Raw genomic sequence first — 17712 nt, forward strand, 5'->3', positions numbered from 1 at the left:
AACTTCCTGTCTCTGCTTATGTTCACTTCCTACCATGACTTGTTGCAGGTCTATTATTTATTAGAAACAGTCATAACAATAGCAACAAGGTATAATAACTTAGAGAGTGGTTTCAGCTTCCACATCAATTCCCTCCATTGGTGCTCACATCAGCCCCCGAGGCAGGCGGGGAGAGGGCCCCTGTCTACAGCCTGCTGAGGAAAGACAGCCCAGGAGAGACACAGCTGCCCTAGGTCCACAGCTGGATTGCAGTTCCCCAACTCAAACTGTAAAACCTGCACCACAGCTCACTTGCTCTTTTCTCTCCTAAATTTCACTCTTTATGATGCAATTTCTAACACCTGGACTTTGCTTAAGTACTGGTGGCTCAGTGGTAAAGAACCTGTCTGCCAAGGCAGGAAAGCCCTGGGTCGGGAAGATCTACTGGAGAAGGAAATGGCAACCCACTCCAGTATTCTCACCAGAAAAATCCCATGGACAGAAGAGCCTGGTGGGTTATAGTCCATGGGGTCACAAAAGAGCCAGACACAATTTAGTAACTCAACAGCAACACCACCTGCTTTATCCTTAAAATTCCTGTTGTGATTCTAGAAATTTTATTCATCATTCATCACAGTCTTCATATTTCCACTCTGAAGGGCTGTTTTGTTTATTTGTTTAGTTACCTAATAGGATATGAAAAGTCTTTCACTACCCGGACCTCATTGGACTAAACCAGCCTTAAAGGTGCCGCACACATGAATGAGGCAGAAACTTTAGGAGATCTTCACCCTCAGAATAAAGCTGTAGGTAAAGGCATGCGTGGTTTGAAATGAGTTTGGTGGCCCCAGTGTTGACCTTTTAGGAGAGTACTAGCCAGAGAGAGACAGCTCAAACCAGCCCCCTTGCATAATAACAGCGTGGCCCCAGGGCTGGTACAGTTCTTACACCAGTTCCAATGTGTATGTGTTTTCCCCTTGTCAAGCAAGTCTCTGATACCAGCTAGGTGTCCTGTAATTCAACTCAGTTCTGACACCATCTATCCAGAGATGGTGTCATCCAACGATCGAGGGCTCAGTCCAGCAGATGCCAATTCCAAATTCAGGCTGTAATCTGTGTTTATCTGGGAAGGTAAACAGCTTCCCAGGGGCTGTTGATCGGAGGTTCCCACCACCCACTTCTTGGGTTCAATTCATTTGTTAGAGCAGCTCACAGAACTCAGAGATCACCAGCTTATTATGAAAGGCTAGAACTCAGAAACCACCGGATGGAGGAGATGCCCAGGGCCAGGCTGGGGAAAGAGCCTGGGATATCCACACCTTCTCCGAGGGCGGCACCCTCTCTTCATCTCCATATGCTCACCAAGCCAGAGGCTCTCTAAACCCTCTTTTTTGGTTTTCTTAGGAGGCTTCACCACATAGGCATGATTGATTAAATCACTGGTCACTGATGACTGATTTAACCTCCAACTCTATCACTTCCAAGTTCCAACCCTCTAATTACATGGTTGGTTCCCCTAAAAACAGCTCCCATCCTTAGATGGTTCTAAAAGCCACCTCATTAATATAAACCCAGTTGTGCTTGAAATGCATTTGTTATAAATATCAAGACATCTTATCACTTAGGGAATTCCAAGGGTTTTAGGAGCTCTGTGCCAAACACATATTAGCATGAAAGTGAAAAAGTGAAAGTGTTAGTTGCTCAGTCGTGTCCAGCTCTTTGCAACCCTGTGGCCTGTAGTCCGCCAGGCTCCTCTGTCCATGGAAATCTCCAGGCAAGAATACTGGAGTGGGTTGCCATTTCCTTCTCCAGGGATCTTGCCAACCCAGGGATAGAACCTGGGTCTCCTGCATTGCAGGCAAACTCTTTACCATCTGAGCGGCCATGGAAGCCCATATTTACCATAAATAACAGTATCCCAACCCTGCCCTCTGTCTGTCCTGCCAGCTCTCTAAATACCCCCAGGTCTTGCTCAGACAGGCTGCAGGCAGAGCCATGTCCTCAGCATATGCAGACCTCCAACCAAGGACAGAGTATCAGCTTTTCCCCACACTTGGGGGTCTCAAACCCAACTCCCTCCTTTATGGGAGGTTAAGGAACCCCAGCTCATCTACAAAACCCTCTCCCGCAGAGGCTGTGGCCCACAGACACTTGCTTTGTGCCTCTGCCCAGTCATTTCTGGTGCCCGGGGGAGGGCAGTGGAATCACTAGGTGACAGGGGTGATAGTTGGGCCAGTTCTGGGCTATCTTGTGATTGGCACCAACTGTTGATAACTCACTCAGAAACTGTCTTCAGATTTGGGTCCCAGTCATCTATTCCAAAATAACAGGAGTATCATTCAGTGCTCTATGGCACAAACATAACAGGTTGTGGGGAAAGGCGGACGGCAGTAAGACGTGTGTGCCCGGCAGTGAGGCTTCTGGGAGACAGGGGTGGAAACTAAGGAAGAAGAGAAAGCAAAGCAAGAGGGGCAAAGCATCCCTCAGAAAGGCACACACATGCTCAAGGGGCAGGTTCCTCTCTTTCTTGAGGCCCCTCAGGTGGACACTTGGCAGGTTCTGGGGCACAGCAAGTTGGAGTCTGGCCCTGGGCGATCACACCTGCGTGATGCTTGTTGCTAGGGCTTCCCTTCCTGACCTCCCAGAACAAGGAGCCAGGGCCTGGTCCCTCTAAGCCAAGGGCTGAAACCACACTGGAGACACCACAGCTGCGGGGTGGGTGTTTTAGTTCTGAAGTAGAAGTCTTTCTTGAGTAGAGAATCTTCACTCTTCTGCAGAATGTCTGGGAAGGCAGGGAAATCGCATCCTGAAATGTGTCCAGAGTGGGACACACTGCTTCTAGCATGCAACAAGTGGGGCTGAGGAGACAGACACTCTGCCACAGTGGGCCATGCAAGCTCCCGCCCCGGAGCCTTCCTATCAGACAGCCACCTCCTTCCCGCAGGCCGCCAAGCAGGCCTGAGCGAGCACACCTGAAATGTGAGATGACACCTCTTCTTTCTGCCAGCAGCTGGAGAAAAAGAATCTGGCTTCTGCCCACTTGGGTCAGGGGCAGGTCAGAGCAGGACATGACCTGGCCCTCCCTCCCAAAGACACACACATATGCTCCCCAGAGCACACACATATGCCAGCAGCTTGCTCTCTGAACGCTAGTTATTTAATTATCAATCACACATCAGAGAAGATCCCAAGCTGCTGCTGGCCTGTGACCCAGTGGGCAGAGTGGGCACCAGCCACATTCCTCTCTGACTCTGAATAAGCACCACAGGCAGAGCTGGGTGGGGGGCAGCAGGCTCCATGGCCACGGCCAACTGTGGCTGATGCAGGTAGCCACATACCTGCCTCGGGGTGGGCTGCACAGTTTAGATGAGATGTTAATTGTGAAAGGTTTTTTCGTAAGCATGAAGCACATCAGGCAGTTTTAAACATGGGTGAGGATTTCTTCAGGGCAGTTGAGAGGGAAAGGAAAGATGTCTAATTGACTGTACTCTTCTATTAGCCCAACTAACCTGGCCTCATGTTTCAGGTGAATCTTCACCTGAAACATGAATCCTCTACAGCTCAGCCCTGCTCAGTCCCAGTGCTGGGGCAGCTGGCGCCTTCTCTGTTGCACTAGGAGTTTGCGAATGGGCATCCGATCAGCACTCTGCTACCAGACTGATGCTGGTCATGGAAACTGCTCCAGAGGGGAAGTGGCAGGGACTCACCAGGAGTGGTCAAAGTCTGATTTCCTTGGATCTGAATCTGGGCAGCACCCTTGGTCAATATTGATTTAGTCATTCCTAGCAATGTGAGATCTTTGTGGCTATGTGGAAATCTGCATGGAATGAGTTCAAAAGCCAGCGTCTCCATAACAGTAGCTCCAGATGCTTGATCTGTGGTTTTTCCATCCTGTGTGTGCTGATCCTGGTCCAAGGCTAGGAATGTCTCAAGGAACAACCTGGTCATAGAACCATACAGGCACAGGAGTGGCAAGACCCTCAGATGCTGTGAAAATGTTGGTGCTGGTGGGAATTCCTGGTGAGGTTCTGCCTCTTAGAGCCACACAGCAACAGCTCATTCCCCACAGAGCAACCACTTCTGCACTCAGAATGCACAACCCAAAGACACTATACTATGGACACCTAACATCATCCCACAAATCTAAATTCCCACAGCAGCAATGCCATGGCCACCTAAACAAGAGCTTCCCCTTCCCTTCCCAGTCTCCTTGACAAGAGGACAGAAGCTTCCTGCAAGACTCGGGCTGTCACTAGACAATCTATCTCGGCTTAATATCAGGAGGACAAACACAGACCCTAATGCCCTTCACCAGTAACAGGCAAACTTGCTAAATATCAACTGCGAAAGATTTATTCTTCTAGGTGGCTCAGTGAATAAGACAATACTATATTCATTCAAGAATTCCTATGTACTGAGTACTTTTGACTTTTGGAATCACATAGTGTTTTACATACTCAAAATTAAACAAAATCAAATCAAATCAACAGAATGAGAGAGAAAAACTCTAAGAATGCAGAAACAAATTAACCTAACTATCTAAAGAAAAATATAACCACACTGAAGGTAGGAAAAAAACAGAGCAGAGTAACTTTCGAACATATTATTTTGACTATATGCTTTCAGTCTAAAGACAAATAACTACAAACTAACACAAACTCTAGGCTTCCCTGGTGGCTCAGAGGTAAAGCCAATGCAGGAGTCGAGGGTTTGATCCCTGGATTGGGAAGATCCCCTGGAGAAGGAAATTGGATCCCACTCCAGTATTCTTGCCTGGGAGATCCCATGGACAGAGGCGCTTGGCAGGCTACAGTCCAGTGTTACAGGGTCGGACGTGACTTAGCAACTGAGCACACGTGTAACACACATTCTAGAAAGAAAGTTTGTTTTTTGCAGGGGTAGGAGTTAATCTACTTTCCATGAATTATAGGATTGAGCAAAGAAGTAAATATATTGACTGACAGTCAAGTTTCTCACTGTTGGAGAAGGCAGTTAAAACTAAGGAAGGAGAACCCTGGGGTGATAAATCAGAATGAGAGGCATCAATTTGAATTCATAGTTTTTAATATGCAGAGGAAGATATAAACATATATTCCTTCTCTCTGTCTACTTAAAGGGTCTACAAGGTAAGACACCCCAGTAGCAATGAACATATCTAACATCCAGATCTTGGTCTTTAAATACCATTTCTCACCTTACTGAGCCAGAGCTCTTTGGAGGAATAGCTGATTCAGGGCCGAGGCAGAGAAAATACAAAATGAACCTAGAATATTTTCTGTCAGAAAGTAAGGAAGTGCTCCTAAAAATGATGAGGATGTGTCTAAAGGAAATAGGAAACACCCTGCAGGGGCACCCACTGGCCAAATCTGGAATGATTTGAGCATCAAAATCAATAATTATAGCAATAGAACACTCATGGAAAAAATAAGAATCTAAGTCCATACAGATACAAGTAAATGAATAAATTAAAACCAGCAGAAAGAGGGAAAATCCTTTTTAGTAGAAGACCAACTAATATATGTAGAAGAAATGATGGTGTTAGAAAATCATCATTCTGCAGCCATCACAGTAATAACTAATTCTGCTAAGAATCAACAACTGATGCTAAAGCTAGTGGGTAAGAGATATATGAGGAACTGGATAGTTCCATAGTCTCAAAGTATCCCTAACAAATTACGTATTAACTACAAAGGTAAAATTAGTAACTTCAGACTAGATTAACCTAGTAGGCACCACCTGAAATGCTAGCCAAAGTTAACATTACCAATAATGGAACAAGCAGAAATCCTGTACCTCTCTCCTAACATGATGTCTGGAAAAGAATGTAATATAATTCTATGGGTTCCTGCCCAAAATACAAACCCCAAATCTAATCATAAGAGATCATGTCCCAGACTGAGGAACATTCTACGAAACAACTAACCTGTGTTTTGCAAAAAAAAAAAAAAAAAAAGTCAAGGTCACGAAAGACAAAGAAAGGCTAAGGAATTGTTCCAGAGTAAACGAGACTGAGTGAAGCATGATGACTGAATGCCCTGTGTGATGCTGGACTGACTCCTGGTCTGGGGGAAAAAGCGACAGGATATCAGTGGGATAACTGGCAAAAGTGGACTGTGAAACTGTGGATTAGATAATAGGATTGATCAATGTTAAATGTCTTGATCTTTAAAAAAAAAAAAAAAAAATCCATAGTCTGACCATCCAGGCAGGCACTATGGCTGTTTTATTTGGCCACACCAAGCAGCTTGTGGGATCCTAGTTCCCTGGCCAGGAATTTGAATGCAGGCCCTCAGCAGTGAAAGCGTGAGTGTCACCCACTGAACCACCAGGAAATTCTCTAAATGTCTTGATCTTGATAAATATACTGTGGTTAGGTAAAAGAAAAGTCCTATTCTTAGGAAATAGACACTGAAATATTTATGGATAAGGAAATATGATGTCTACAAATTACTTCCAAGTTGTTCAGGAAAAAAATACATACAATAGAATATGTGCTCAGTCATGTCTGACTCTTTGCAACACCATGGACTGCACCCTGCCAGGCTCCTCTGTCCATGGGATTATCCCAGCAAAATACTGGAGTGGGTTGCCATTTCCTCCTCCAGAGGATCTTCCCGACCCATAGATCGAACCTGCATTTCCTATGGCTCTTGCATTGGCAGGTGAATTCTTTGCCTCTGAGCCACCTAGGAAGCCTATAATAGAACATAATATGTATCAAAACATACATATGGAATAGAAATTTAGAGACAGAGCAAGAGCAAGAGAGAGCACACAAATAATAAAGCAAAAGGACAAAATGTTAACAGCTGGTAAACCTGAATCAAGAGTATATGGCAGTTCCTTATACTACTGCAACTTCCTATAAGTGTGAAATGGTATCAAAAATATCAAGTTTAAAAATAAACACAATTTTTATTTTTTAAAAGAAACTCATATATATTGAAAAAATAGTTTGTTCACTCTTGTACCCCCAGTGCTCAACATGGAACAGGTGCTTACTAAATGTGTTAGTGGAATGAATGAATGAATAAAATGTGCTTTAGAAAGTGACATTAAATCTCTCTTTTAAGACAGCAGAATATGCACTTTCCTATCTTCCAAATTACCATGACAATAACAGAAAAGATGTGGGCTTTTTTTTTATGTATCAAATCATAGTTACAACTAGAAGGGAAAAAAACAAGTGCTACTAGTAGATCAGATATTTGGAGAGATTCCTGCATATGGGCTTGGATGGGCAAAAGAAGGCACATGATGGAGCAGCCCAGGGCAGCCAAGAGAAGAGCTGTCTTCCAAGGCACCTGAGAAGTTCCAGGTTCAGAGCCAGCAAATGCTAGGAGCAGACACAGGCCACAGCAATCATTGGGAATAACATCATCTCGGAGGTTTCATCATGTAATGGATGTAACACATATGGCACTTATAGCATAAAAGGCTGAAGGGCAGAGCTGGGAAATAGGCCTCTGTGATTGCCAAGTTCCTACATTTTACACTGAAGCGGTATAATATTAACTCTAAACAAACTGTGAACATTTTTAAATGTATGTTTAATCTCTAGAGCAGCTGTTCTCAAACTTTTTGATCTCCAGATCCTTTTACATTCTTAAAAATTACCGAGGATCCCCAAGTTTTTGTTTATGTGAACTATAACTATCAATATTTACTGTATTAGAAACTTAAAGGGAGATATTTTAAAATACTTATTAATCACTTAAACATGATAATAATAAGCCTATTATCTGTTAAAATAAGTCTCATGTTTGCATGAAAAATAACTACTTTCCCAAGTAAAAACATTTAATGAAAACATTTTAATCTCTGGCTTGATAGAATACATCTGGACTCTCATATCTCCTGCATTCAATCTGCTGTGAGACATTATTTTTGAAGTACATGAAAACAATTTGGCCTCCCATGCTTCTATAGTTAGAAAGAGTAATCTACCACCACCAATCCATATATGAAAAAATTTGCTGTCATCCCAAAGAGAAGAACATTCAAGAAAAAATGACAGGGGATATAAAAACAGCAGCAGCTGCATATGAACCAGAAGAATTAAAGGATACTTGAAAAAAAATTAAGACTTTATTGCTCAGAAGCAGCAAAGCTTTAACAGCTTAGGCCTGTGTTTTCTCCTCCATGAGTCTGATAACGTCACTTGGTTTTCCAGTTAAACATACACATTTATATTTCTTACTACAATAAATGACTTTTACACATGTAAAGTTTTTATAACCCACTATAACAAACATGGAAATACTTATTACAGTTTAAAAATATATATATATATATAAATTTTATAAACCTTGACAATGCAAAAGTAACAATCCAAATAACAAAAAATTAGAAATGAAATGAGAGAAATGGAAGGAAGGGTAAATGTACCAATGTTCTCTTTTTTCATACTGGGAAGCAATAAGTAAATGTATATTAAATTGATAAGGTAGTCAAGAAACTGAGGTATAAATAAAATATTTAAAGTTATAAACCATTAGCAACTGTCTCTGGGGAATGGCGGTAACGGGAGAGAGGAAGAAAGCTTTTAATTTTGTATCATTCTTTTGCTTAAAAAATGCTTTTACTGCATACATGTAGTACTTCTATGATATAAATAATAACAAATTTTATTTGAAGAAAAATCTACCACATATTAGGAATATTTGAAAAATAAAATGCTGACCTCAAGTTAGAAATTTATTTATAACTCAACTTCACTTTATGCAATGGATGGATACACCAAAAGATACCTGTGATCTGAATCACATTTTGAATGTACAGTCTGCTTAAATTTCTTTGATAAAATTAATGTCTGTTCATACATGTGTATATCTTTGTTTAAAATTAAAATTTGCCTGTGCTTTGGTTTTATTTTTAACCGATAATTGCCTAAAATAAAAAGGGCAAGCTACTCAAAATGAGCCATGGCCTTCTCTTTTCTAAGTTCTATGAACACTGAGACTCACTTTAGAGCAAATTTATCATTAGGATCAAACATAACTATTTTTGGCTAAATGAGGGTCACTAGACTACCATGGCTTCAAGTTCATTGGTAAGCACCTAAATCCTGCAACTTCTGACAGAGACTGTGGATGTGATTTACAAGCTATCTGCAGATTGTAAAAAGCATATCCTCGAATTTTTTTACACAGACCAGTGGTTTTTACTTCACTATCTTTATCTCTTTCTTTATGCCTGTTCATATAAAGAAGAGAACACTTGCACAACAAAACGAAAACAAAAGAAATGTACCTTTCTCCTGATAAGTGACAATGGCAACAATATCCTACTAGACAGGTATTCACGCCAGAGCAATATTACCTCTGAAGACTGTTCATGCTGAGCTATCCTGAAGCATACCACCATCACTACAACCTCTGCAGTCTTTTGACTAAGTTGCTAAATTCAGAAAGAAAGAAAACAAGTTTTAAGAATCAGATTACACTACTACTTGAGAGTATGTGTCTGTGTGTGTGTGCATGTGCGTGCACAGGCACTTGCACAAATGCACGCTCAGTTGTGCTCAACTCCTTGTGACCCCATGAACTGTAGCCAGCCAGGCTTCTCTGTCCATGCGATTTCCCAGGCAAGAATACTAGAGTGGGTTGCCATTTCCTCTTCCAGGGGACCTTCCCGATCCCAGGGATTGAACCCCCGTCTTTTACATCTCCTACACTGGCAGGTGGGTTCTTTACCACTAGCGCCACCTGGGAAGTCCTACATTACTACTTGATAATGATTAAAGAGCAAACAAGTCTTCCCTGCTGGCTCAGACAGTAAAGAATCCATTTGCAGTGTGGGAGACCTGGGTTCCATCCCTGGGTTGGGAAGATCCCCTGGAGAAGGGAATGGCAACCTACTCCAGTATTCTTGCCTGGAAAAGAGCAAAAAGAGATACTGAATTACACTCCATAAGGTATGCATATTTCTTTAAGTGTTTTTTATTTGATATTGTTTTATGAATACAGATCTATCTAGTATTTAAACTTCTATCCTGAAGAGAGAGATTTTGTCAGCAAAAAAATAAAATAAATGGAAAAATAAGCTAAAATTCTGTCATCCACTCCTATAGGAAGCCAGGTTGTTCAATCAGGCCAGACCAGAGTCTAAGCACCACTAGCAGCTCCTTACACAAATTATAAGAAAAGTACTTCAGAATCATTAACACAGCCTCTAGGATTCTCCTTCCAAACTCCAAACTATTAAATAAAGGACTGCATTTTTTTTTTTTCTGTATTTGACCACAGATGAAGTATACCCTAAGGCAGAAAGAAATTTTTAAGTCATCTAGTTCATTCATTCATAGCTAGGCAGAATATATTAATCATGTTTTTTCCTGTCTTACGACATTATGACATCTTAAAAATCCTGCAGTTCAGGGAACATATCAACCCTAATCAGCTCTTATAGATAGCACACAGCTGGCCAGGAGCATGCCTTCCATATGCAAAACTACCAATTTGGAGTATATTCCCTAAGCCACTCTGTTTATCTAATTCTCACACACCAAGTCAATATTTCTCCTACTCTAAATCATCCCCAGGCCATTTTCGAGGAAACCAGAGACCACTTCTACTGCCAAAGCTTACCAGAACTATTAAAACCAGCCAGTCCTAAGCTGTTTGCTCTACCCTGCCCTGCCCTTCCCACCAAAAGCACAATAAAGGCTGTGGCCCAGGTTTTCCCTTCATTCCTGCTTTTGCCTCCTGACCAGAACCTGGTGCTTCCGCTGTGGCCCTGCATGGCATTCCTCCTTCCCTTGAGAAATGTAGGCAGTAAATTCTTCCAATGGCACTGATCTCTCTGTGTCATCAGTCCCCTTACAAATGAAGATCCTGTGAATATAAACACCAACTCATTCATTTCAGTGAAGAATCACTTTCATTCTAGTTTCTTCGTCCAGAAAATGTCTCCACTCCAACTTTTTACAAATATGAAGTATTTTCAGAGCATTGTCATTTTCGAGGCTGACCTCCTAGGCTAAGTGACAAGTGGGCCTGTAAAGTGGAAGGGGCTGAAGACAACAGAGAGAGAGCAAGATACACAAACCAAACTCATATGAAAGTTGCAGACTCATTTCAACCCTGAGAGTAATTGCTGCCCTTTCTTCTCTCCCAAGCTCCAGGGCCCAAGCCTGTTTCTTCTGTTATATCCCATAGGTGGTTCTGTCCAGGTACCCTTGGTCTTTCACAGTGAAGCTAACAGCTTAAGCCTCAAGAGCCTTCACTTGCATTGAGTCTCTCCAAAGACTATACCTAATTTTGTATTTATAATTTGTATCCTTTTGACTGAAGAGAATCCCTAAAAATGGTATAAGCTTCATGCCCTCCAGAAACTGGGAGGATGATAGGGGTCATGACTCCCAGAATCCCAGATGTAAGCCCTTCTCTTCCACCCAACCACTCTGGACCCCAGTTTCCCTATCAGGATAAGAGGGGATAACAAGACAGCCTTGTCCTAGGTTCCCTTGTCTATTCTCCTCAGGTGCATTCATTTCTCTATATTCTAACAAAGCAATAAGCTATCACCTAGCATATGGCTGCCAAGGCTCACTTTGCATATTGGCTTTTTAAAGATGCCAAAATGGGCCTGAAAAATGCAAAAATGAAAGTCAGTTCTTAACTGTACATGGGCTAATAAGGGTGCAGAAAACCACAGCAAAGCTTTTGTGATGAAGCCTGATACCAATGCTCAAAATTATAATCTAAAGATTGGCTGCATTAAGATCAACCCAGAGCCATGATATAGGGTGAGGGTGTTCAGGGTTCAGCTGTGGCTCTGTCACTCTCTTTATGTATCTTTGGGCAAATCATTCCACATCTCTGGGCTTGTTTATGGACAAGCTAAGCAAGGGCTGGACCAGAGGATCTCTGAGAACGCCTCCATTTTTTTGAGAGTAGAAAATTCCTCTTTATTCATTGCAATAACTTGTATCGCCTCTGTCTCTTAACATGTTCACCTCTTTCTGCCTCTCTTGCTGCTCCCACAACTGGATCATATTCTTTCTTACTCTTACCACACTGAGCTAACCTCAGTGAGCCACTGAACCGAGGAAGTGAGGACAGGAAGCAAGCACTGGAGAGGCCAGAGAAGGGAAAGGAGGCAGGGAGTCTGGCGGCACTGAGTCCTGGCGCAGCGTCATGAAGAGCTCGCACCCTGGCTCACACGTGGGCTAGATGCCATAGCTCTGATGGGCACTTATCCCTGAGTCTGCATTGGGCTTTTTTCTAGGGTGATTAGCTCAGGCCGCCCAGAAGTTAGCCCATAGACTTCCTAGGACAGGGTCCTCACAGACTCACTCCTGCTGGATCCCAAGTCTCCAGCCGGGTAACGAAGGAAGAGAATGAGTTACTCACACTAGCTAATCTGTGGCTTTTGGTCACCGATTCTCAGACCACAGCATGACACAGCTTCCCTTTAAGTTTTTCTGGAGACTGTCCAATCCTGAGAGAAGGAAAACAGCACACCAGACTAGTGGGAGGCATCCCTTATTCCATCATGATTAAGAGACTTCTGTTTTACTATCTGCAGCACTCGCTGGAGATCCTGGCAAGAACAGGCACTCAGCAAATACCTGCTAAGCTGAGCCAACTTTTCCTGCTGTTTCCCACACTAAGAGCACTGGATCCTGCTGGACTTCAGACCTTGCACAGATGTCCACTTGCCATCCCTCCCTGTCTCCAGCTACCTCCTTTCTCCTGTCAGCTTCATCCTCCTGACCACCGTGTCTGTCACAGTCCTCTCTGTCCAGTGACTGATGGAGACACGGCTGGCAACAAAGGCCATTAGCTTTCCATTCACCTCCCACTGGCACCAGCTGCTCCTTAGCTTTCCAGTCCTGCATCTCACAAGCAGACTACTCGACTGGGCTTCTGTGTGAAATCTGCTTCATCTGATCACCGGACAAGCACTGTGTTTAGTGTGCACCATGTGACAGGCACAGGGCCAGACCCTTCTGCAGATGGCGTAAGAACCCTGAAAATCAGGTACACTCACCCCATCTTGCAGTTGTGGAAACAGGGCAAGCCCTTGAGTAAATTCTCCAAAGGCCTGGCATGCCTGGTGGCACAGGCAGAATTGGGAACCCCAGGTTCCCAGGTTCAAGTCTACCCTTAAACCACATTGCACATCAGTGAAGTGCCTGGGGACAGAGGTTCCCGAAATGACTCGTATCTCCACAAGGTACACACACATTCCCAAACCACTCCAGGCATAAAAATCGTCCTCAACGGACTGCCCATCCCACATCATCCAGAGTGTCCCAGACACTATCCCAGTCTCTGGTTTTGGCCAAGGAAATTATTCTGGATTTGGGACTCCTACCTTAGGTCTTCTACCTGAATTTGATGTGCAGAGTCATGTATTCATTTGCCAACTGAACCTTCTGATCATTCACATCACTACCTCATGGACCAAATACATACCCCCCATCTCACTTTTATTATTAGACAATGTTTACAAAATGCCTCCTATGAACTGGGTGCTATACTAAACATCTACATGAAGTATCTCTGTTAATCTTCATAATTCTCTAAGGTAGGTTCTATTACTGTAGTCATTTTATGGGAGGACACAAAGGCTTAACCAGGTGAAGTAACTTTCCCAAAGTTACGAATTGTTAGAGTTAGTACTTGAACCAGGCAACACCATCAACCCTCAGATCTACAGACCCTTCCCAGCTGGTCTGCTTGACCAACACCCACCCACACATACCCAATCTGGTCCCGAAATGAGTAAAGCAAGCCAAGAATCCATTTGTTAACCCCTCCACTTAACTCGGAAGCATCCCCACTCTTCCCAGATCTCCTAAGACCTACTTTCCAGACACAGTGACCAAGAGAAGAGCAGATCTGAACAGAAGGGTTTAGGGTAACACCCCCCAGCCTGTCTTCCCACTGGGCATGGCCTTCTTAGTCCCATGCTCTTCATACCTCAAAGCTCTGAGCAGAATTCCTAACTCCCAAACCTGGAGTAAAGGGAGAAAAAGGTTCATGGGAAACTTCTGGAAGGCCAACCACTTCAAACATGTTAGCTGTCCAGCCTGCTATCTGTTCCCATACATGCTTTGCTCCGGCCATTGAGGCAGGAGGCATAAAGCAGAAAGGATTAAAGCCTGGACCTTGGCAACAACCACACTCGGGTTCAAAGTGCCTCTGTTTTTCATCTGTCAACCAAAATAATTATTATATCTACTTCAGAATGTTGTGAAGATTAAAAGAGGTGACGCACATTATGTGTTCAGCACATAATAAGTTGGTAGTTATTATCATTTTCTTACCCTTTCAGCCTGGGATGTGTGTCCCAACTTTACCACTGACCCTTCAAGACCTAATGCAAATAGCAGCTTCCCCTATCCTTAGCCAGGTGAGTTCTGTTAAGTAGAACTGGCACTGATTGAGCATCTTCCATATGCTGAGCACTAATGACAAGTACTGGGGACACAAAAATGAATAAGACAATGCCCTGAACTTCAGGAATTCACAGCCTTAAGGAAGATGGTAATGGCAACCCACTCCAGTATTCTTGCTTGGAGAATCCCATGGACAGAGAAGCCTGGCAGGCTACAGTCCGTGGGATCGCAAGAGTCGGACATGACTTCACAACTAAACCACCACCACCACCAAGTAAGACAGGAAAGAAACAGCTCACTTCAATACTGCAGAACAAGTGCACTGCCAGAGCATGCTATGGGAGGGAGCAGAGGAAGCCAGTCAGATCATGGTGAGAGAGTTTGGGGAAAGGCTATCTGGGGGCCAAGGTAAGGAGTCTGAACTGAGTTCTGAAGGCAGCGAGAACCCATGGAAAGGCTTTAAGCAGAGGAGTCAAATGCACAGACTTGTGCTTTTAAAAGGGATCGCTTTAGAGGAGATGTGGAGAAAGAAGTTAGGAAGGTATGAAATAATTCAATTAAGAAATGATACCTTGGACAAGACAGGGCAAGGAAGACAAAGGGAGAGATTTCTAAGATGTCTAGATAATGAACACCAAAGGCCTTGACAATGAACACTGTCTAATCCCTCTATGTTCAGAGACTGAGGGAGATGGAGAGGAAGGAGATACATAGGCACTTACATCCATCATTTTAAAAATCAACACTTGAGACTTCCCTGGTGGTCCAGCAGTTAAGACTCTGTGCTTCCACTGCAGGGGGCATGGGTTCAATCCCTGTCCAGGGAACTAAGATCCCACATGCCATGCGGTTGTGGCTTTAATAAATTATAAAAAATTGTTTTAAATAAAAATCAACCCTCTCTTAGGGCACAGTGCAATTTAGCTTGCACTGTGGTCATCTGTTACTTATTCATTTGATTAGTCAATTAACATTTACTGACCACTTAAATGCCAGGCATAGCCTTAGATACTTGGAGAGTTTAGAGACAAATCAGCTGAGTGAGAAGTATTAGCAAAGATCAGCAAGGGGAAAGATACAAGTACAGGGTGTAGGGAATGGACATTTGTCTGAAAGGTGAGGTACAAAGAGTAAGATGCAGGGGAGCAGGTCTGAAACTCAGACTGGGTCAGACTGTGCAGGACTTAGGCTAAGGAGTTCGAACTCTTGAGTGGTGGATATGGGGAGCCACTCAAGGTTTTAAACAAGAGAGAGGATCACAGTTCAGTTCAGTCAGTTCAGTTGCTCAGTCGTGTCCAACTCTTTGCGACCTCATTAATCGCAGCACGCCAGGCCTCCTTGTCCATCACAGCAATGAACCAAGTGCTTTCCTTTGGGAATCCCTGGAAACAAGGGCCTCACGTTTTCCATCTGGGTACATTTTTCAAGCTTAACACAGTATCCGTTATTTAGGAAGTAGACTATGGACATATACTAGGTGCATAAACACTCAAGTACAGTCTTGCAAACACAAATAAAATGCATGGCAAGTATGATGAGAGACTGGTCGAGCTAAATGCATTTTTAAAGTTAAATAAAATAAATAAGTCAAGGTTTCTCTAAGGGTACTCAACCACATTAAAAATATGGTACTGGCTCTTTCACCTAGGAGCAAAGACCTCTGGGCAAGAGTACTGAAATCTCTCTGAGTAGCTATTCTGGGTCTCCAGTCACTCATTTCTAAACAACTTGAATATCTGGGGGGCTGGGTGTAAGGAGCTCAGTAGAAAATGCAGGATATAGTTCTGGGCCGGCCAGTGGGAAGGGGAACAGTACCTTTTGCTAAGCACTCGCCAGCTGCCAGCCACCATGCTGCATTTTTCATATGTACCCCTGCACATAAAGAGGGATAACTAGCAAGCTTGGATTCCCCCACCAATCCTGAATCCCATGTGCCTCTCCAGTCTCTGCCCTTTGGCTCAGGACTGCCCGGCTTTGGACACTATTTTCTTGTTACTGTGTGAGGCCATGAGTTGATTCTCTCTCCTTTTGGGGGGCTCATTCTCCCTGTTACAATGCCAGAAAACCCCTTTACCCCTCTCTATAAAGATGATAGATATCCAAGAGACTGAAAACTTCACAGTTGAGTGATTATCATATAGCAAAGACCCTGGTGCAAGTAGCTTCTTGATAAATGCCTAAGCATGGTTGGTTTGTTGTTTAGGGGAGGGTCACTTTAATTCCATACCTACATTCAATACTTACTGTAATAATCAACAGGGAGAGGATAAAGAAAGAAAGAAAAAGGAAAACCTGCAGATATCAGGGAATCCAGAAATCTATTTGGCTTCAGTATATACAGTATATACTTTTTCAGAAATAAATTTACCTTCTTACATTGGTTTGATTCAATATTAAAAGGAGTTTGTATTATCTCAATCCTCACTCTGTTCAGGGAAAATCTCCACGGGTGGGGCAGGGTAGGAGGAGGAGGAGTGTCCAGGATTCGGAATCTGCTAGATACCAAAGAATATTTTTTGCACACAGATGGCTAGGAGTTGGCTGTAACATTTTTGCAATTAAGCTGGAATACCAAAATAAACGTCTGAGATCATTACTTTTAAAATAGTGCACTCTAATGCTTCCATTCAGCATCTTGCCTGGTGACCTTTTCTCACAGACCCCCACACCACCCAGGCCTACCTGCTGGGCTGCCTCGTGGAAGAGTTCCTGCACTTGAGACATCTGAGCCATTCTTCTGGAAATGGGGGTCCTGGTGGTCTGGGTAGGGAGACTCCTGGAAGGTAAACAGTGTCCCTGGTCAGTCTGACTCCTCTTTCCCTGGATCCTTATTGCCCATCCTTCGTATACCAGGCCCTGGCTGAGGAAGGGACTTTGTCTTGCCTCATCTGGAAACATCTCCTTCCCTCTTTGGTACCCAAATATTTGATCCCACTCATCCTTCAGACTTCCTCTACTCAAATGTTGCTGTTCTTTTAAAGCCACAGCTGCCCCCAGCTCTTTTTGCCCTGAGCTCCTTCAACACAGCGGTCGGAGCCGACTGCCTAGCTGCCCAGCCCCTGAGGACACAGTTTAACCTCCTCTCCTTCCTTGTGAACCCCTCTGTCCAGGGCCAGGACACCATCAATCCACTAGAACTGGCTGCAGGTGGTCAAAGGACCCGGAGACTTACCGAGACGCGCTCCCAACACTCTTAGAGCACAGACCCCTAGGGTTTCGGGCAACGCTGAACTCGCGTCCCTCCAGCAACCCCACTTACCCGAACCCCTACAGCACAGAGTACACACCCCCCTCCAGCCTCCGCCCCTCTCGAACCAAGTTCTCAGGAAGCCGTGGGCCGGGCGGGAGGCTCGGATCCCAGTTGCCGTGTGCAAACAGAAAGG

The 17712-nt window shown here is 43.8% G+C and overlaps 1 protein-coding gene across 1 annotated transcript in view; it reads right to left on the reverse strand.

Moving 5' to 3' along the window:
• SLC12A8 (solute carrier family 12 member 8) overlaps positions 1-17062 on the reverse strand; it is a 129664-nt gene extending 112602 nt beyond the window's left edge. Inside the window, exon 1 of the mRNA XM_065943302.1 lies at positions 17012-17062. Coding sequence (XP_065799374.1) covers positions 17012-17062 — 51 coding nt within the window. The remainder of the gene's footprint in view (positions 1-17011) is intronic.
• Between the last annotated feature and the right edge of the window lie 650 nt (positions 17063-17712).

This window comes from Muntiacus reevesi, chromosome 8 (assembly GCF_963930625.1).
Source record: "Muntiacus reevesi chromosome 8, mMunRee1.1, whole genome shotgun sequence".
Lineage (NCBI taxonomy): Eukaryota > Metazoa > Chordata > Mammalia > Artiodactyla > Cervidae > Muntiacus > Muntiacus reevesi.